Here is a 22,338-nt window from a genome sequence, read left to right as displayed (position 1 = left end):
CTGATGTCACTGAGCTCCTCTGCCCTGTATGCCTGTGTTATACACTGAGAAGTGCTGATGTCACTGAGCTCCTCTGCCCTGTAGGCCTGTGTTATACACTGAGAAGTGCTGATGTCACTGAGCTCCTCTGCCCTGTATGCCTGTGTTATACACTGAGAAGTGCTGATGTCACTGAGCTCCTCTGCCCTGTATGCCTGTGTTATACACTGAGAAGTGCTGATGTCACTGAGCTCCTCTGCCCTGTAGGCCTGTGTTATACTCTGAGAAGTGCTGATGTCACTGAGCTCCTCTGCCCTGTAGGCCTGTGTTATACATAGAGAAGTGCTGATGTCTCTGAGCTCCTCTGCCCTGTATGCCTGTGTTATACTCTGAGAAGTGCTGATGTCACTGAGCTCCTCTGCCCTGTAGGCCTGTGTTATACACTGAGAAGTGCTGATGTCACTGAGCTCCTCTGCCCTGTATGCCTGTGTTATACACTGAGAAGTGCTGATGTCACTGAGCTCCTCTGCCCTGTAGGCCTGTGTTATACACTGAGAAGTGCTGATGTCACTGAGCTCCTCTGCCCTGTATGCCTGTGTTATACACTGAGAAGTGCTGATGTCACTGAGCTCCTCTGCCCTGTATGCCTGTGTTATACACTGAGAAGTGCTGATGTCACTGAGCTCCTCTGCCCTGTAGGCCTGTGTTATACTCTGAGAAGTGCTGATGTCACTGAGCTCCTCTGCCCTGTAGGCCTGTGTTATACATAGAGAAGTGCTGATGTCTCTGAGCTCCTCTGCCCTGTATGCCTGTGTTATACTCTGAGAAGTGCTGATGTCACTGAGCTCCTCTGCCCTGTAGGCCTGTGTTATACACTGAGAAGTGCTGATGTCACTGAGCTCCTCTGCCCTGTATGCCTGTGTTATACACTGAGAAGTGCTGATGTCACTGAGCTCCTCTGCCCTGTAGGCCTGTGTTATACATAGAGAAGTACTGATGTCACTGAGCTCCTCTGCCCTGTATGCCTGTGTTATACACTGAGAAGTGCTGATGTCACTGAGCTCCTCTGCCCTGTAGGCTTGTGTTATACACTGAGAAGTTCTGATGTCACTGAGCTCCTCTGCCCTGTATGCCTGTGTTATACACTGAGAAGTGCTGATGTCACTGAGCTCCTCTGCCCTGTAGGCCTGTGTTATACATAGAGAAGTGCTGATGTCACTGAGCTCCTCTTCCCTGTATGCCTGTGTTATACACTGAGAAGTGCTGATGTCACTGAGCTCCTCTGCGCTGTAGGCCTGTGTTATACACTGAGAAGTGCTGATGTCACTGAGCCCCTCTGCCCTGTAGGCCTGTGTTATACACTGAGAAGTGCTGATGTCACTGAGCTCCTCTGCGCTGTAGGCCTGTGTTATACACTGAGAAGTGCTGATGTCACTGAGCTCCTCTGCGCTGTAGGCCTGTGTTATACTCTGAGAAGTGCTGATGTCACTGAGCTCCTCTGCCCTGTAGGCCTGTGTTATACACTGAGAAGTGCTGATGTCACTGAGCTCCTCTGCCCTGTAGGCCTGTGTTATACACTGAGAAGTGCTGATGTCACTGAGCTCCTCTGCCCTGTAGGCCTGTGTTATACACTGAGAAGTGCTCATGTCACTGAGCTCCTCTGCCCTGTAGGCCTGTGTTATACACTGAGAAGTGCTGATGTCACTGAGCACACAGGAACCAGCTGAAGGGGAAGAGGAGCTGTGTGCAAACAAGAGACAGCTGACAGAGCTCAGCACTGTGCCAAGACTGAGGTTACCTGTCGGCACTGACAAGCAGTGCATGGGATTCAGTCAGGAGCGCACGCTGTTTAGGCTCAGGTCAGGTTTTTGCTGTCTCTTTATTTCCGCTGCTTCCAGAGATATGGGCCTTTTTTATTCAGTCCTAATTTTTATGGTCTGTGTCAAAGGGGTGTGGCTCACGGGATTCTCTTGGGGTGTGTCTTTGGGCTGCTCTGCATCTGGGTGGGTGTCTTTGGTTTGCCCCTTCGAGCCATGCCCCCTTGATAAGACCAAAGCACTAAATAAAAAGGCCCATATCTCTGGAGCAGTATGGTGGACTTACAAAAAAATACTGAGGAGTGCAGCGGAAATAAAGTAAGAACAGAAACTAGTCAATTTTCAGCTGGTGACAGAATTCTCTGTTAAATTAATTAAAATTGTTATGTGTTCATGATCTAAAATTATCTCTATCTAAAGTTTTCTATGCAAAAAGCTAACATGGGATATACTTTATTCTTACCCCAAATTACTTTAGTATATCATAAAGTGTTATGTTCCTCTTTAATTCCCTCACCTTTTGGTTATGTGGGGATATAGGTAAGCATTCCTATAGCGGTGTTCCTGTTCCTATCATTATAATATTCTACCAGTGCAGATGCTGATTACAAAATATTAGTCTTTTCTTTATCCACCCAGAAAACTGATAAACTGAGCTCCATTAGATTTATTAAGAATGTTAATTTCTAGAAAAGAGCTCCAAATCCCCCTCCATATACTTAGATAAATGTCTGTTTGCTTTCAGTCACCACCAGAGGGAGCCTCTGAGCCTATGGTGTACTGTTTATACATGGAGCTGGTTTTTGTAAGCTCCCTCTAGTGGTGGCTGTAACCTTGCTTTCAACCAATATCTGCACTGGGGATTTGGTGCTTTTTGTATCACAAAAACAAAATTTGCACTGCCAGAAATAAATTTTTTTAGAAATTAATTGGCACAGAATTTTGCAGTCGTAAATTGATACAAGTAAATGCTGACCATGCACCAGATGCATTGTAATGTGGACCTTTTAATTGTCCTAATGCTTCTCCGCTGCTACCTGTTGTTGGTAGCAGCAGCGAAGACATGAGCAGTTAGCGTCTCATTAGTGATTAGGGCGGCCATTAATCTGAATTTATTTTTCATAAGTTGTTTTTTGATATTTTGTAGCTGTACAATGGAATACAGTATACTCCCATTATTATTCTGCTTATTTAAACTTACTTATAAATATTTTATCTTCTAACCATGACCGAGCACCTGCTGGGCGAGTTTTGAGAATCCACTTATTATTCAGCACGGATAGCGTGAACCATGGGGTCGCGGGATGGCAGTGATTAGGCATTACCATGCAGTGACAGTCTGAACAGCAGCGAGGAGGGGGCAGTATTGATTGCATGGTCTGCAGCTCGTCACCACTGATGGTGTTGGGTCATTTAATTCTCGCATGAAGCGGCAACTAGAACAGACTGCAGTTATGCTGGAGAGATGCAGCCAGACATATTCCTGGCCTCATCTCAAGAGGGCCGTATACGGTACTATATGTGTGACTAATATGGCCGCGCTCCGCAGCCCTATAGGGAATGAAGGAGCTGCTGTCAAGCATGCGCACTGCTGGTCCGTTCCCTGTTCTGCTGATCAGTGCAGGTGCCATCCTCCGGACCCCCACTGATGATTGTGCTATCACCTATTTGGTGGATAGGTGATAATTTATTTCTTTTTTTTAAATCAGATAGATTTTTATTCAAGAAAAAAAAATCGAAAAGACCAATATTGAACGAACATACATGTTTTCTTTTCTTATGACCAGTAACAATCTTTACCCCCCCCCCTCCCACCATACCTTAATCAAACCCTTATTATTGGAACTCATCCTCTCTAACTAGGGCTTCCCTAACTTATCAAACATGTTGTCTTTTTTCCTTTTACCATAAATTTCTTTTTCTAATTGAATAATAAAAGCCGCCTGTCTTATAGACTGTTGTCGTGTTGGAGGCTCGTCCTGTATCCAATGCCTCGCAATGACTTTCCGCACGGTATACAGTAATCTGGCAATAGCAGTCTTGAACACATAATTAACTCGGACCTCCTCCACATACCCCAGAACACATATCAAGGGATCCCTGTCTATTATACATCCATACGCCCCCTCTATGTATGGAGGACCGATGACCAGTAGGAGGCCAACTTAGGACAAAGCCACAACACATGAAGGAGTCCTGCTTGTTCCACCTGGCACCTTGGACACCTTGAGGTCAGTTTTAACCCTTCCTTATACAAAATCAGGGGGGTTTTATACACTATATGTATCACAAAGGGCTGCAAAAGTCTTCCCGGCTGACTAAGGGATAGCTGCAGTACACATTCCAAAATTGAATCCCACTTCTCCTCTATGTGCCCTATGTCTTCCTCCCATTTCGATTTGGCCTTAATAGGGTATTTATTTAGATATGTATGCATTTAGTCTCTATAGACCTCTGAGACCACCGCTTTGGTTCCTCCCTCCCCACAAATGTATTCCACTAGTATATCTCTCTGAACTGTCATATTAACCAATTTACTCTGTTTACCATACGCATGTTTGATCTGTCTATGTTGGAAGCTACATACGTTGGGCATTGCATGTACCGTCCGCATATTCTCAAATGTTCTAAGGCAGCTGGTAATCATATTGAATTCCCATTCCCCTTTAAACTCGTCCATTTTATCAAATTCAGGCAGTTTATCATTTTGCCAAATGGGGGAAAAAGTTGTTAGATATTCCATCCCCCTAATTTTTTTATTTCTTTCCCTTACCTTGTGCACTAGTGCTAGTGTTGGGTACATCGATCCTAGCCTTCTAAAGCTTCCCGCCTCTATACCCTGCACTAGTGGATTTCTTCCACTCGCCCTTGTCAGTACTCTCTGCACAGATCCTTCCCCACCAATTTTACTCCACCCTCTCAGCTGTTGGCTCTGAGCCGGTAGGTAATAGATCCAAGGATTCGGTAGCGCCATCCCTCCTCCATCCTTAGGCCTTTGCAAAACTTCTGCCCAAATACTCGGTTGCATTTTCCCCCACACCAGATCCCTAAATCTAGAATTTATTCTGCAAAACCTCTTTTTTGGTAGCCACATTGGAGCTTTGTGCAGCCTGTACATTAATTTCGGCATCAAGACCATTTTGATCAAATTTATCCTCCCTGCCACCGACAGGTGAAGTCTACACCAGGCCCCCGTCTTGCCTCTAAAACTCTCCAGCAGCAGATTTATATTCAGATCTACAGATTTTGATAGTGGAAGTGTCACCTGTATTCCCAGGTACTGTTTTACTACTGCCAGTTGTGCCCCTTCTCCTGCCACCAACAGGTCTTCCTCCTCCCCATCTACCGCCATCATATTTGACTTATCCCAGTTGATCTCTAGACCTGATAGTGTCCCAAATTTCTTGATAAGATTCAATGCACCTTCCAAAGATTTCCCTGAGTCCTAAAAAAGTAATACGTCGTCCGCATATAAGGCTATGTTTTCTTCCACTGTACCGTGCCTAAATCTGTGCACCGATGTCACTTTTCTGATTATCTCTGCCAATGGTTCCACCGCCAGCGCAAATAGCAGCGGGGATAGCAGACACCCCTGCCTCGTTCCCCTATGTAAGGTAAACTCTCTGGAGACCTTGTAGGTGATAACTTTACACCGGACAACCTGTTTGAGCGTTGTCCACCATATTTAAAATGTACTAGTCCTTTTACACAAAAGCTTTTTCATCCTCTACTAGATAAAATTGCTTTTGGTGAATATAGCAGTGTAAAATCCTCCTATTTCTTAAGCTTTGTAATTTAGCAACCTGTCTTCTTGAGTGGGAGGTTTCTTATGAGCACTATAAGTGCTGGAACTTACTTTTCCTCACTTACCAGCATGTATAGCTAGTGCCATTATCAAAGCTGCCTCTCTGTTATGCCCTTGTGCAGTTAGACAGACAGGAGCGCAGGAGAAAACGGACAAAGACTATGCTCACACGTTGCGGTTTTTTTTGCTACTTTTTTATGCAGATTTATGCGAATTAAAAGCTGGATTTTACAGTACCAGCAAAAGCTATGAGATTTCAGAAATCTCTTGCACACACATTTTATTTCCTGACTGAATTGTAAAATTGCTGTGTTTTTGAAAATTGCAGCATGTCACTTTCAGCATTTTTGCAGCGTTTTTTCACCCATTGAAAGCAAAAAACGCAGGTATCGGGTTTTGCTGAATTTTTGGTGAAATAAAGGCAATTACAGCAGTATGTGAAACCTGTTTATTTAACAAGTTTAAACCATAATGTCTTTGTGTTCTAACCTGAGATGACAGTTAGGATTAGTACAGTTTTAATTAAATTAGTGATACGACAAATAAACATAAAAGCCTGATTCTGCAACTGCAGCCTTTTTTTTTTTTTTCTTTAACCCCTTCACCATCTTACGATTTTCTGTTTTTGCATTTTGGTTTTTTGCTCCCCTTCTTCTCAGAGCCATAATTTCTTTATTTTTCCATCAATATAGTCGTATGAGGGCTTGATTTTTGAGTGACATCATGGATTTTACAATATAGCGTACTGGTAAATGGGAAAATAAATTCCAAGTGCGGTGAAATTGTAAAAAAAAAAGTGCAATTCCACAATTGTTTCTTATTTACAATGTTCACTAAATGCTAAAACTGACTTGCCATTATGATTCCTCAGGTCAGTACGAGTATGCAGATACCAAACACTTATTGTTTTTTTTTTTTATTTAAGTGGTGAAAAAAAAATCTAATTTTATAAAAAAAAAAAAAAAAAATTGCTTATGTTGCCATTTTCCGAGACCCGTAGCGTCTCCATTTTCCATGATCTGGGGCTGGTTGATGGCTTATTTTTTTTTAGCCATGAGCTGACGTTTTTATTGATTCCATTTTGGAGTAGATAAAATGTTATAATCGCTCAGTATTGCACTTTATTGAAATGTTGTAGCTGCCAAAAAAAACGTAATTCTGGCATTTCGATTTGTTTTCTCGTTACGCCGTTTACTTATTTAATTAATTTATTTTATATTTTGATTGGACATTTCTGAACGCAGCAATAACAAATATGTAATTGTTTTATTTTGAATGGGGCAAAAGGGAGGTGATTTGAACTTGTGATAATTCATAGGAGGAAAAGACTCATCTGAAAAAGTACCTGCACTTTTTTTTTTTTAACTCTGCAGATTAGTGGGGTTCTGGGTCCTCAGTCCGATTGTTTGAAACAAGTCACCTCAAGAGAAGGAATTGGGTATTCTGGTTGCACATAAGCTGAGCAGCAGTACTCAATGTCAAGCAGCAGCTGCAAAAGCAAACACATTTTTAGGGTGTATAAAAAGAGAGAGAAAATCCCGCGATCCCAACATATTGTTACGCCTCTAGAAATCACTGGTTAGGCCACATCTAGAATATGGGATCCAGTTTTGGGCTTCACATTTTAAAAAAGATATTCAGAAGTTAGAATCCGTTCAAGGGTGGGCAACTAGAGTATTACAAGAGATGGAAGGTGTGGAGACAGGGGGGTCTCCTGTGGGCATAATACTACTCAGACAACACAGGGTGAGGGTAAAACAGTGTGGCAATAATTTATTGAACCACTAAACAGACAATAACATATAGAACAGTCCCAGAGTTCAGTGATATTCAATGAAGCAAATCTGTATTCCTCTTGATGGAGCCATGTGTTCTGGTTGCTGTGCTCAAGAGTCTCTCTTGGCTGTCTTTTTGTAAAAATGTCTTTGATACAGAGGCATATGCCCCTTAAATAGTTCACAATTGTCCTTTCAAGCACACATCCACAGGTCAAGGATAAAGGATGATAATATTAATCCACAGGACTCTAGTATCCACAGCTCATCCCCCAATGTTGACTGTCAAACACCCTACAATGGTATTTAACATATCTAGCAAACATCAATTGTTCAAAGACCCTGAGTTGCTGTCTTTCAAAACTAGCAGACAATACGTTATAAGATATAAGATGTAAATAGCAGCCATTCATCAATTAACAAATATCAACTCAAGTGACAACATTCATGATTATTCAAATAATAGTCTATGTTGATCAACCAAAGAAGAAGACAAATTCAAAAGTCAACATGAAAATAAGAGTGTATTTCTCCTGGCTTACTGAATTTATACGTCTAGATAATTAAGAAGAAATGTTGTGTTGTCACAAAAGGCCTCTCATATGATGAGAAAAGGTTGGAAAAGTTGGACTTGTTTAGCTTATAAAAAGACATCTCAGAGGAGATCTCATTTATATGTGTAAATACATGTGTGGTCAGTACAAAGTACTGGCACATGACTTATTCTTTTCAAAGGACCAGGGGGCACTCATTACATGTGGATGAAGGGCGATTCCGGCAGCTAAATAGGAAAGGGTTCTTTACAGTTAGAGCTGTCAGACTGTGCAATGCCGACCACAAGAGGTAGTAATGGCAGACACTATATCAAAATTTAAAAAAGGGCTGGAAGATTTCCTCACAACAAATGGCATTGTGGATTATAAATAATCTAGCGATGGAGAATAACTGGTGGAGAAAGGTTGAACTTGATGGACCTATGGGTTTTTTCAAACTATGGAACATTTGACAAGTATTTTATGCAATCGATAGGGGTTTCAGGACTGGACCCCTACTGATCTGCAGAACACATCATTACATGTCTCGTGAACAATGGTTTGGGTAGACAAAGGAACACCCACTACAAGTTCAGGAAGGATATAAATGGAGGTGGGGGGCTGTGTTTATAATGTTATAAAGATTATTTTTTTATAATAACTATCCGGGCTAATGTGCTTTACAATATTAAAATCATTGAAGAATTTCTTACAATTCTTCCCAAATCTCGTAAAAACTCCTGTAATGAAGCTGCTGAATACAGATGTGAACAGAGCTTTACACTCGCAAGACTCTTTCTGGATCAAAGCTTTGGCTTGGCAAAGAAAGGAGGTATTCTGCAGTTCTTACACAGCAAAATGCTGAAGCAGCATCATACACATGTTTAGAGCGCAATTAAACATATATTTTTTCTGTGTAATTACTTTTGGAGGGTTACTGGGTCAAGCTTCAAATGATAGGCATTAATATCTGGCACACGCCAACAAGTCAGCATGTAGTCAACAAAAAAAAGCAAGAATGAATAATGTATTACAAGCGAAAGCACCAGGCACATCCCCCAGAGACCGAGCACAGTAAATTACACACATAATTATCCCGAATGAGTCCAAGGGCACTGCGTGATCACAACTTACCTAATGTGATATCTTGATAAATAATGAATCATAGTCTCCAGATTAAAGCACTCTTGAATGATCACTTTTCCCAAAATATGCATGGACGTCAGAGCCCTGCTATCTTTCAAGCTCAAAACAAGTTAAAAACACACATTACTGGGACAAAGGTACTGGGTCACATTGCTTCTCCAAGAGCTTTTATAACCTCCCAACTAAATCGATTGACATTATTATGAAGTTGAAGCAAAACCGAAAAAATGTGTAGGTAGTCATATTCACACTGTGCCATTAACGGACAAAACCTAGGATAAAAACAGTGAGCAAATACCCTGTAGTAAGAAAATAAATAGTAATGGTACATTTAAATAACATAGGGTACTTAGTTGACAATATTTTGATAAAAAGAGAGTAAACACAATCCCACCACCACAAGGTGTACCCAATCAGGATCCATCCCACCGTGACAAGGTGCACCCAATCAGGATTCATCCCACCGCGACAAGTTGTACCCAATCCGGATCCATCCCACTGCAACCAGGTGTACCCAATCAGGATCCATCCCACCGCGACAAGGTGTACCCAATCCGGATCCATCCCACTGCGACCAGGTGTACCCAATCGGGATCCATCCCACCGCGACAAGGTGTTCCCAATCGGGATCCATCCCACTGCGACCAGGTGTACCCAATCAGAATCCATCCCACTGCGACCAAGTGTACCCAATCCGGATCCATCCTACTGCGACCAGGTGTACCCAATCTGGATCCATCCCACTGCGACCAGGTGTACCCAATCAGGATCCATCCCACCGCGACAAGTTGTACCCAATCCAGATCCATCCCACTGCGACCAGGTGTACCCAATCAGGATCCATTCCACCGCAACAAGGTGTACCCAATCAGGATCCATCCCACCGCGACCAGGTGTACCCAATCGGGATCCATCCCACCGCGACCAGGTGTACCCAATCGGGATCCATCCCACCGCGACCAGGTGTACCCAATCGGGATCCATCCCACCGCGACCAGGTGTACCCAATCGGGATCCATCCCACCGCGACCAGGTGTACCCAATCGGGATCCATCCCACCGCGACCAGGTGTACCCAATCGGGATCCATCCCACCGCGACAAGGTGTACCCAGTCCTGATGGTCCCTAACTTCAGTATTTCACCTCATTATGTGCCAGCAGGACTTAAAAGTAACGGAAGTTATAAGGGTGTTCAAGTCACATTCTTCATGAGCCGAGACATCGTAGAAATAATAATTCCTAGATACACAGTATGTAGCGCTACAACAACTTAATTCTGATCTTTAAAGGGAATGTGTCTCAATTTTTATTTTTGTACTAATAAATCTATAATTTATTTTTAAAACAAAATAAAATATACATTTATTTTTTTATTAATTTTTCTTTTTTTTGGTGACTTTCTCTTTAAGACTCCCGTTTTGCGCACACAGTACACAATAGGTTGGGACGGAGCCTGACACTATCACTTTTTGTCTGTCACAAGTGCCGGGTATATTCATGGGTTGTGGGACTTTTAGTATCTAGTAGGTTTAGTATTTAGTGTCAGTTGCCCCTGTTCATGGCAGGATAATGGAAAATGATCTAAATGTCTTGGATGCTTTCTTTTGACCATCGCACAGTAGAACTGTTTCTTGGTAGATTTCTTGCTGTGACTAAACGTCTTGACAATACTGTTTCAGGAAACTCTGATTGGGAAATACGGAGAAGACTCCAAACTTATCTATGACCTGAAAGATCAAGGAGGGGAGCAGCTGTCCCTGCGCTATGATCTGACTGTATCCTTTTAGATTGCTATCTACCTCTATTAGCCTGCGGGCAATCCACTTTAAAGTGGCAGAATTTTACAGGGGTTTTCGCATCATTAACAATGATGCACTGATGGGGGCGCACTAATGCTCTGGCCACTTTATTGACAAGATAGTGCGTGGCCCACCAGTGGGTAAATCCCCAGAAGTCTAACAGTGGTGGCATATCCTTCAGTAGCCTCTCTGATTCACTTGCTATTGCTGGCTGCACACTGAACAGGCTGTAGCTTGCACATGATTCTTTGCAGCTCCAACATATCTAGCTGACCCATGCAGTCTCCATTCAGAGAGAGACCCTGGCATGTCTCTCTCCCAGCTATAGCTCACATTTTGGCTGGTCACTCACCAGCAACACACTCAACTGTTTCATCCAGCAGATTGACACACCTAGTGAACACAGGCTCTGATTCTTACTCAAAGATAGCCAGGTGCATCTAACCCAGACCTGCAGTGCTAGGATTTAACCCTAGCTTACCTGGCTTTGCTACAACATGCATATCATTTGAGCTTACAATTATACATCTGCTTTCAATGGACTTATTCAATTAGAGGGCTAACGTCACATTAGTTTTATGGCTGAGAATTGCATGTGAGACTGTATGGGAAATGAATTGGGAGAATGTTACATAGCAATTAATTCCTATCACTTTATTATTGGAATTGCTCCTATTGGGGTGAGGGAATCCTTACATCTTTACCTTTAAATGGGTTATCCGTGATGATGATATTGATGACCTTTCCTTGGGATAGGTCATCAATATCAGATTGGTTCGATACTTGACCCCTCCACCGATCGGCTGTTCTCAGCTGTCAGCAGCCTGATATAAACCCTGTACCTAGCGGAACAGCACAGCTCCGTGCACCATCTAGTGGATGTTCCTGGGTACTGCAGATTAACGCTTTCATTGTACAAGGTGAACCAAAAATTAGTGTGTACTTACCAATGAAGTTTATGGGGGCAATGTGACTTGACAGTAACTATTCTATTTCCGCTGTCAATGACAAGTGTTAAAAAATGTTTGCCTGATTCGCTTTTTTTTGTGTGTATGTGTGATAGTGCCGACTCTGCTTTGGCTCCGCTGTATGTCCGTAACTACATACACATCATTACCTTGACCCTATTTAAACGAGGTTCCCTTTGCACGATTTTTGGCCATGAATAAAATCGGTCACATAAAACGCTACCAGATTTCTAAAGTTTACAGACGGGACAATCCAGGCAGAGGGCGCTACAGAGAGTTTTATCAATGTGTAAGTATATATGAATAATATGTCATTAATTATCAATTTTTTTTTACCAAAAATAAGTAATGAGAAGCCGTCATTTACATTTATATTTTTACAAATCCGTAGTAGACATGAATATAAGAAACTTTGTAACATATCCTATTAGAGAAATCCACTTCTTTGTCCTCGCTGATTATTCATTCTCAAAATTCTCAATTCACGGGTTAAAATCTGTCTTCAGTGTATACAGATTTTCCCACTACTGAGATTGATGACAGTTGGTGCTCATAATGATCTATGGAGAACTGGAACTGTCGTTTCAGGAGAGTTTGCAGCAGAATATAGAATTTTAAAAGCACCAACTGTCATCTCCTATCTCAGTAATGGGAAAGTGTGTATGCACTGATTCTACCCATGAATTAAGAGTGCAGGAGATGAAATAGGAAATTTCTCTTATAATATATTACAAAGTTTCCATGTGGACTATTGATTTATGAAATATAGAAATCAAACCATCGTTACTCTTTAAATAATGTTACTCACACTGCACATAGGGATTTATCTACATTGTAACTTAGTACAACAATATAGTAGTGATTTTTTGTTAGAATTGTCCCAATTGCAACTAAAGGGATAACGGTATACCTGAAAAGATTGATCAATGAATAAAATCTTAGGAATAGTGATGATTCCCCACAACACCAAAGAATTACATTTGCTTATATTTATTTTGACTGACGACTTAAAGAGGGTGTCCCAGAATCGAAAATTATTCCCTATTTGTACAGTACATTATCGACTGGACTCCTAGCAATCTCAAAAATCCCGGATCTGCTAAGCCCCATCTTGAATGGAGGTGCCAATGCTTGACCTCCACTCCGTTCATTATATATAATATATTTATATGACGGCACTGTGAGGGGTGATTACATTATATCTGTAACGGAAATGTATAGCCAACCAGTTACCAGTTTCCGCAGAGCACACCACATACATTACTATGTACTGTAGATCTTAGACCTGATAAGGGCGCTGAATTTACTTTGTGAGAATGACTGTGTAATCCTTTATGAAAGTTTAAACTCAAGTCTTTTTTCACCTAGTCTGACTTGAAAGCTCCTCAGTGTTCCTCCTCCCTGCTGCTGCTCCTGAAATCTCACACTGCTCAGTACAATCTGCAGCTGTCACTCAGGCTTGGTGGGCAAAGACTGAATACACTCATAAGATATTTCATGCTATAGCTGGACTCCACTTAATATCAGGATTACACAGGCAATCTGACATGGATTCAAAACAAATAAACCAGTCTCATTAGGTCTAAAAAAATCTAAATAATAATATAGTTTAATATTGTGAAATCTGATGAGATTTGTTTTAAGGGGAATCTGTCACCAGGTTTTTGTCTCCTAACCTGACAGCAGCATAATGTATGGGCAAAGACCCTGATTCCAGTGATTTGTCACTTACTGGGCTGCTTGCTGTAGCTTTGAAAAAAATCACTGTTTTATCAGCAGGAGAAGATCACTTGCGGATTAATAAACCTGCTTCCTTGTAGTCCCCCATATTCATGAGCCCTTTATAACTCCTCCCACACCACAGATTGCCAGCTTTCTGCCTATGCGGAATGTACTCAGAAAGCTGCCAATCAGTGGTGTGGACGGGGTTATACAGAGCTCTGAATTCAGAGAACTGGTAGATCTGCAGCAGAGAAACTGTGATTGTATCAAAACTGCAGCAAGCAGTCCGGTAAGTCATACATCATTGGAATCTGAGTCTCTGTCTCTACATCATGCTGCTTTCAGATGGAGTAGCAAAAACTTGGTGACCATTTTCCTTTAAACGAATATTTCCTACACATTTTATTAACCCCTTAATGACTGGACCAATTTTTTTTAAATCTGACCAGTGTCACTTTAGAGAACAATATAAAGAGGACAACAGAGTTTTATGGTGATGGTAAAACAATGTATACATCTTTATTAAGTTCATATATTAAAATCAATTCATATAAATGGGTAAACAGTAGACATGTGCATAATATCGGGATGTGGAAATAGATATAGCGTGGCTCTTTCGGGAAGCCGGAAAATTAATAATATACAGGGAGAGACTACATACAAAAGAACTATTGAGTAGCTTAAGTTCAGAAAGTGATAAACAGACTCAGTGTCTGGGCCGATGTCTAGACTAGACTAGGCCAAATAATATATAGTCTCATATAAATATAAATAGTATACTGCTTACCCAGCAGGAGGCATACGCCGCACAAAGAGGGTGATACACAGGTATCTGACTTCCCGACGCGCGTTTCGCGTGGGCTGTGGGAGGCTTTCACAAGGGATTAACATTTCCCTCATGTTTGCTCTACATCAGCGCCATTTGTAAAGTGTTTTATTTTGTTAGCATTTTAGAAGGTTTACAAATGTAGCAGTAATTTTTTCAAGGGAATTTACAAAACTTATTTTTATAGGGATCAGTTCAGTTTTGAAGTGACTAGGGGGGTCCTATATGTTGGAAACCACCCAGAAGTCATACCATTTTAAAAACAGCACCCCTCAACGTATTTAAGGTAGTTGATTAACCCTTCTGGTTCTTTTCCGGAAGTAACGGAAAGTGACATGACAAGAATGAAAAAGTTTATTTTTACCACCTAAATTTTGATAACTTCTGATCAGGCCGCTATAATCAGCAGACTCTAAGGCCGTTATTTGGCCATGAGCTGCCAAGGCAAACATCAGGAGGACCATACAATCAAGATCTCAGGGTGCCAATGGGGCTAAAGAGGGAGCCCCCACACTCTGTTAACTATTTAGATTCTGTAGTCACTATTGACAGCAGAATCTAAGGGGTTAAACGTCCATGGTCGGTGCCAACACTGATCATGGCTGATGCTGCAAGTGTACAGGTGACAGCTACGGGATAGCCATCTGTCGGGAACACTAGTCTCTTATATCGCAGGTCAGTAAAAAGATTTCTATTGGTCACTAAGGGGTTAAAATAATTAGATGACCTACCCGTTTAATAAGTCATTGCGATTGACTGATTGCTGGGGATATTCTACATTAATTGAAATGTGGTTGTTTGGCTGCACGTACCGAGTATTTATCCTGATACACATTACTTCAGCTTAGGGCCAAATTGGCAATGAGCTAACGACATAGACTGGCCATATGGACTCGGCAGGGCTGAAGCCACGCTGTGTCCTGATCTTGCATTCATATTTAGCATCTTAAGAAATCTGAGGTACAGTGAATGTGAGCCATTAAGCAGATAGGTCCATGTAAGATGAATACATAGTGACATGCATGGGGATGTATCCTGCTCCTACCCTGCACACAGGATAGATTGCAGATCTCTGGACAGAATATACTTTCTAACCACCCGACATTATATCAGCAATGTTTGTAATACTTTCACCTACTTTAAAATGTATGAGTTTTAAAATCTGACCCCATCTATCATGTATCGCTTGGCCTGTCTCTATTGATCCTACCATGCATATTCATGCCAGGATTTTGACATTGCTGGACACTACGACCCTCTGCTCCCTGACGCCGAGTGTCTGAAGATTATGTATGAGATACTCAGCGAGCTGGAACTGGAAGGGTTTCTCATTAAGGTAAGTGCTGATCTGAAACAAATAAAAATCACACTTAATGGAATGAAGCTAAATACATATGTTTTTTTTCTCTGGTGCATTGTGGTACATTTTTGCATCCTCTGCTCTTTCTGGGGAATGTGTAATTGGTAATAAATGGAATTTTCTTGGAGCGATCTGACACAGCACCTCTGATAATGCTCCCGACTACTATGTCACACTAATAGACTTTTAATGGACACAGGACTGACTCATATTCGGACAGAACAGATGTTTGTACTTTTGGTTACAAGGTATCTTTGCTTTAAAACAGAGGTGGGGAACTTTTTTTCTTCTATAGGCCATTTGGTTGTTAACCTTTTTTCGCTGGCCATACAAAATTATCAACTTAAAATTTATTCTGCCATGTTTGGTCAAACATTTAATTACTTCGACCATAATGTGATGGCTGGAGCTGCTTCTCTTTGGTGAGGTGTGATGTTAGGTGATATTGATGAAGCTGCTACTCGGAGCTGCGTTTGCATCAGTCTGAAGCGCAGTCGACTTTTTGCAATGAAAAGTTTTGTAAAGCGCGGCTCACAGCAATAAGTTGTTCCGAACACAGATGTATAGTTCAATGCATGTGTCCTCAAAGTGGGAAGTTCATCGTTGCTCACGTAATGTTAATAGAACTCAAGCAGTGGGACGTTTGCTCTATACATCACATAGGAGACACCAAGACTGCTGATTATACATCATACCGGATACACCGAAACTGCAGTAGATACATCACATAGGAGACACTGAGACTGCAGTATATACAACACATAGGAGACACTGAGACTGTACTGGTTTTCTGAAATCTGGCTGTGGACCAGAAACAGTGACGTTGCGGGCCATGTAAAGCCTATGGGCCAGAGATTTCCCACCCCTGCTCTAAAATATTTTTTGTGTTTCTTGGGACGCAACAAAAGTGTGTGTGTATGTACAGTATGTATGTATGTATGTATGTATGTGTATATATACAGCAGGTAAAATAATTATTGAACACGTCACCAATATTCTAAGTAACTACATTTCTAAAGGTACTATTTACTTAGAAAATTGGTGACGTATTCAATGCTTATTTCACCCGCTGTATATTTATTATCGTAATCATTCCTGATGTGCATATATTTTGCAATCTAGCTATATATATTCCTTAAAGGAAATCTCTCACCAGGTTCTTGCTATGTAATTTTACTGGTGTGCCTGATGTAGCTTTGATAAAATCACAGTTTTCTCTGTTGCAGGTCTAGCAGTGCTTTGAATGCTGACCTCTGTATAACCCAGTCCACACTACTAATTGGCAGCTTTCTGTGGTAATGGTGGGCTAAACAGAGCAGTTGATTAGGTGTCTTGTGCCTCCTAGTCCTGAACTGATAATCTCTTGCTGAAAAAACAATGATTTTATTAAAACAACACACAGCTTAGTAAGGGATACATCGCTTGAATCAGGGTCTCTGCCTCTACATCATGCTGCTCTCGAATTACACAGGAAAAAATCTGCTGACAGATTCCCTTTAACAGAATAAATGCTGCAAATATGTTCTAGCTATATGTTTGAGCAGTGCCACCAACCATACGTCTACACAGCTGCAAACATCTGCCATTGACTGGTGAAAAATATACGTTAATGTCAGCATTCATTTGTATTAATAACTATATACCGCCTAACATATGCCAAAATAGATTCTATTGACATTTGTGTGTAGGTGTATACATATAGCTCGAATGTGGTTTAAACCTAACCTGAAATGGAAATTGTACTTTCCAGAAACTTTTCATAAGTTAATAGTGCAGACGACACTTTGTAATATGTCTTGTAAGAAAATTCTGCTTCTTTTTCCACTTCTGAGCCACTTCTTCCCTTCCTCTTGCTTTGTGAGCTTGTCATCCACTCTATAAAAACAGCTCAGCTCCATCTTTTCAAGTAAAAATGAAAAAAAAACAGCACAGTGAGGTGTCCATTTACACAGCCTACTGTACTCCATGGAGAGGGGAAAAGTGAGGAGCAGAGTGAGAAAACAGGCAGACACAAAGATTGTACTGAGCTTTCTAACAAGTCCTTTATCTCATCCCAGAGCTGGAGTCACATCTACACAGCTGAGGACTTGTTTCTATGTGCTATGTATTGAAGAGTTGGCATCCATCTGTGTTCTGTGTATGGGAGAGATCACAGCAGCTAGTCTTCACCCACCAGATTAGAATGGATTAGAGTTACAGCCTTGTAGGATACAAGTTATATAATCACCAGTTATGTGCACACAGAACAGTCTACTCTGCAAAACTTGCTTGAAAGTACAGTTACCATTTAAGGCCCATTTAAATGAGCCAATAATCTGTGAACTGGCATTTATTAAGATGCTCAGTCTCGATTACCGGCTTGGGGACACTTGCCATTGACCATCTGACGAATGAGGAAGATGCTCGTTTACTCGGTAATCAGATTATGTCTGCATAAAAAATATTTCTTCTGGACAGCAAACTACTCCAAGTAAACTTGAATGTGCTGCCCAAAACATGATGTTGCTTGGGGTCAGAATGATTGTATTAATAATCGTTCTGTTCCCATCAGTTATTATCAGCCCATGTAAACGCACGTCAACTGTCTTGTACATAGTCCATTGGCGCTTGTAGACAGGCTAAGATTGCCGAAGTTAAAGGGTTTGTCCAGCGGTAAAAAAAAACAAACCATAGGCCATGGATTGATTGAAAATAATACGCAGTGACATAGGCACCTTCTGGGGACCCTGCGGATCCACCGCAGACTGCTCCTGAGGTCTCAAGTGGTATCAGCCCTGATTAGAAGTATTTGGCTGCAGAGGTCAGTTGACTAGAAGAGTTTACCAATAAAACTACAATTCTTCATACAAAAAACAAGCTCTACTATAGCTCCATCAACAAAAAAAAAGTTTGTTTGTTTTTTTTTAAATGATGAAACAAACTAATTTATTTAGCAAAGTTCAGAATTTTTTTAAAACCAGTTAAGTATCCTAAAAATATATTTTGAAGAGCTGAGTGAATAGATTCACAGGACCTTGGTCCAGCAGCCACGTCAGTAGTCTGTGGTCACTGACCAGAGTCTTGCAAACTGCCTTCTACCTGATGATAATCCTCGGAACCTCTTCTGATGTATGTCGGATGCCGCAGCTTGCTAAAGTAACTGAGAAGTGCCCTTCCGGGTTGAGTGTTGGTGTTCATTTCCTAAACCGGTTAGAGAAGTGAGGGATTGGGCTCTGGAATTGTCTACACCCAACTTTAATTCCGTGAGGTTGTCAGAAAAACATTACTTTCATCTTTCAATTTGCAAATAGCCTCTTCAGAGAGGAAGAGAACAGGAACCCTGAAGTCCGCCTATTGGATGGTGCAATCCTATCAGTCATTATCGACCCCTTAAAGAGCTCTACCACATGGTTTAGGAAAAGAAGCCAAACCAGAAACTCCATGTAAGTTCCAATAAGTCCTTCTACTTTCTTTCAAAAATTGTGACTGGTATAGCAGAACGGCTACAAAGCAGCGAATGAGGCTGACGTGCGATACCAGGCACAACCTGTGGACAGGCGTGCTTTTTTAGGGCAAAAATGAACAACCCTTTTTTTTCATTATATTACAGTCCTATTACAATGAATGTGACATTCCAAAATCCAGACTTTCGTCAGAAAAAGAAAAACCAGAGTGTATTGAAGCACAGACCTGATGACCTCTACTGACCAGTGACCTCTACTAACTTCTCTCAGGAGCATGTTGAACTGTTTAAGATTTACGACTGACTTATTGCAATGACCTAGAGTTCCTCCAGAGGTTGTATATGGAAGCTTTAACCGATGAGCATTCCCATAATAAATATTATTGGATCGGGGGAAGTATTACTTTTGGTGGTAAACCTCAGGAATAAGGTTGATGAAAATCTATTTGCTGATTAGCTGCTTTGATTTATTGCACTTGTACATGATTTATGCTGCCATACCTATAGTGGATGTTCTGGGTTCTTCAAGGTGAATGACAGAAGACTTCTCTATGGGATTCTCACATCATGTGGCGTTCCGGATGCCAAATTCAGGACTGTGTGTACCTCCATTGACAAGCTGGGAAAGGTAAATGCATGCTAAAGATCACTCTGTCATTAAGATAATGATCTTTTGTTTAAATCAAGTTTATATGTTAAACCTATTTTTTTTTTTTTTTAAATAGACATTTAATTAATAATTTCCATAGTCATTTTCTATATTAAAGGGTTTTACGCTACTTTCATAATTGATAACCTTTCTTCAGGAGGGAACATCAGTGTTAGATCGCTGAGGTCCATCCCCAGGTCCCCAATGACTTGCTGATATAAAGAGGATCTTTCACCAAAAGTTTCATGTTGACCTGGATACATAATGTCATGGGGGGCTTGTATAGTGGAATAAAACGTTTTTGCAATCAAATTATTTGGCGCCTAATGAGTTAACTTTCTATGTCCAATATCAGATAGTTTTCACTGGAGATGTGTACTTATCCCTGCATGATGCTGACCAATTCTAAATAGGCCGCAACACTCAAAGGAAATAACATGCCCTCTTAATAGCTTACAGCAAGTTTTAGGTAGTGTGTATGGGGGGAGGGGCAGTACAGGAGAGCTGACAGTGCTATGAGAGGAGAAGAGCTGAAGGCAGGGCCGACTCCAGGTTTTTCTGGGCCCCGGGCGAAAGAGTCTCAGTGGGCCCCTTTAATACATACCACGATTCATGATGCACAGATACAGCAGAGAAATAAATATATATATATATATATATATATATATATATTTTACAAGGCCAAGGATTTCACTTCTTACATTACATGAGTGATATCTATTGTAAATTCCACAATAGCTCAGAAACCAGCGAATCGCTCCACACAGTATACTGGCCCCCATATAACACTCCATAGAGGATACTGGCCCCCATATATGGCTCCATACGGAATACTGGCCCCCATATAAGGCTCCATACGGAATACTGGCCCCCATATAAGGCCCCATACGGAATACTGGCCCCCATATAAGGCCCCATACGGAATACTGGCCCCCATATAAGGCCCCATACGGAATACTGGCCCCCATATAAGGCTCCATATGGAATACTGGCCCCCATATAAGGCTCCATACGGAATACTGGCCCCCATATAAGGCCCCATACGGAATACTGGCCCCCATATAAGGCCCCATACGGAATACTGGCCCCCATATAAGGCCCCATACGGAATACTGGCCCCCATATAAGGCCCCATACGGAATACTGGCCCCCATATAAGGCTCCATACGGAATACTGGCCCCCATATAAGGCTCCATACGGAATACTGGCCCCCATATAAGGCTCCATACGGAATACTGGCCCCCATATAAGGCTCCATACGGAATACTGGCCCCCATATAAGGCCCCATACGGAATACCGGCCCCCATATAACGCTCCATACGGAATACCGGCCCCCATATAAGGCTCCATACAGGATACCGGTCCCCTTATAACGCTCCATACAGGATACAGGCCCCCATATAATGCCCCATACAGGCTGTCCCCCCCCCCCCCTTATAATGCTCCATGCAGGCTGTTACCCCCCACATAATGCCCCATACAGGCCCCCCCCTTTTAATGCTCCATGCAGGCTGTTACCCCCCACATAATGCCCCATACAGGCCCCCCCCCCTTTTAATGCTCCATGCAGGCTGTTACCCCCCACATAATGCCCCATACAGGCTGCCCCTCCCCCCTTATAATGCTCCATGCAGGCTGTCCCCCCCCCCCCACACACACACACATAATGCCCCATACAGGCTGCCCCCCCCCTTATAATTCTCCATGCAGGCTGTTTCCCCCCACATAATGACTTATGCAGGCTGCCCCCCCCCCTTTATAATGCCCCATGCCGGCTGTTCCCCACCTTATAATGCCCCATGCAGGATGTCACCCCCCCCTCTTTATAATGCCCCATGCAGGATGTCCCCCCCCCTCTCTTTATAATGCCCCATGCAGGATGCCCCCCCCTTCTCTTTATAATGCCCCATGCAGGATGCCCCCCCCCTTCTCTTTATAATGCCCCATGCCTCCATACATTAAAAAAAAAAAAATCAAATACTCACCTCCCTTCTCCTCACCTGCTGCCTGCTGCTCGGGTCCGAACTCCAGCGTTGTCGGCGTCTTCCCGCTCAGCTCTCCCTGTGACGGCTCAGGGGAGGGCGCGGTGTAAAGACGTCACCGCGCCCTCTGACCTGAGAAGTCACAGGGAGCGCGCACCAGGAAGACAGCTGATCTGCGGAGGCACGGGGAGAGCTAAGTATCCAGCTGCCGGGGCCCTGAGCAAGCGGCGGAGAAGGGCGGGCGCTGACACCGCTCTCCTCCGCCCATAGCCCAGCGGGGTGCGCGACCGCCAGTGGGCCCCTCTGCCTGCTCAGGGCCCCGGCATTTGCCCGGGTGCGCCGGATGCTGACGCCGGCCCTGGCTGAAGGGTTTGTAATGTGACACAGCTAAACTCAGTTGTGCTGCCTCTCCCCACAGGGATCTTATCTGGAAGGTGTGAGTCGTCTGTGATCTAATCTTCCAACACATCCTAATCCTACAGAAGGTTATACCATAAGGTCTGTATCATTACATCTCACACACTGAGAACCCT

At 42.4% G+C, this 22,338-nt stretch overlaps 1 protein-coding gene across 3 annotated transcripts in view; it reads left to right on the top strand.

Annotated features, from left to right (window-relative positions):
* LOC141164429 (histidine--tRNA ligase, cytoplasmic-like) overlaps positions 1–22,338 on the top strand; it is a 161,773-nt gene that overhangs the window by 82,159 nt on the left and 57,276 nt on the right. Inside the window, exons 5-8 of one of the 3 annotated variants that reach the window (XM_073649637.1) lie at positions 10,735–10,830; positions 11,992–12,111; positions 15,599–15,706; positions 19,702–19,800. In XM_073649637.1, coding sequence (XP_073505738.1) covers positions 10,735–10,830; positions 11,992–12,111; positions 15,599–15,706; positions 19,702–19,800 — 423 coding nt within the window. The remainder of the gene's footprint in view (positions 1–10,734; positions 10,831–11,991; positions 12,112–15,598; positions 15,707–19,701; positions 19,801–22,338) is intronic. The other 2 variants (XM_073649638.1, XM_073649639.1) reach the window with 2 other exon arrangements.

This window comes from Phyllobates terribilis, unplaced genomic scaffold (genome assembly GCF_046119375.1).
Source record: "Phyllobates terribilis strain yellow unplaced genomic scaffold, ASM4611937v1 Scaffold_10__3_contigs__length_209671492, whole genome shotgun sequence".
In the NCBI taxonomy this organism is placed as follows: domain Eukaryota; kingdom Metazoa; phylum Chordata; class Amphibia; order Anura; family Dendrobatidae; genus Phyllobates; species Phyllobates terribilis.
Note: the sequence above shows the minus strand (reverse complement) of the source record. Positions and strands in the feature narration are given on the sequence as shown.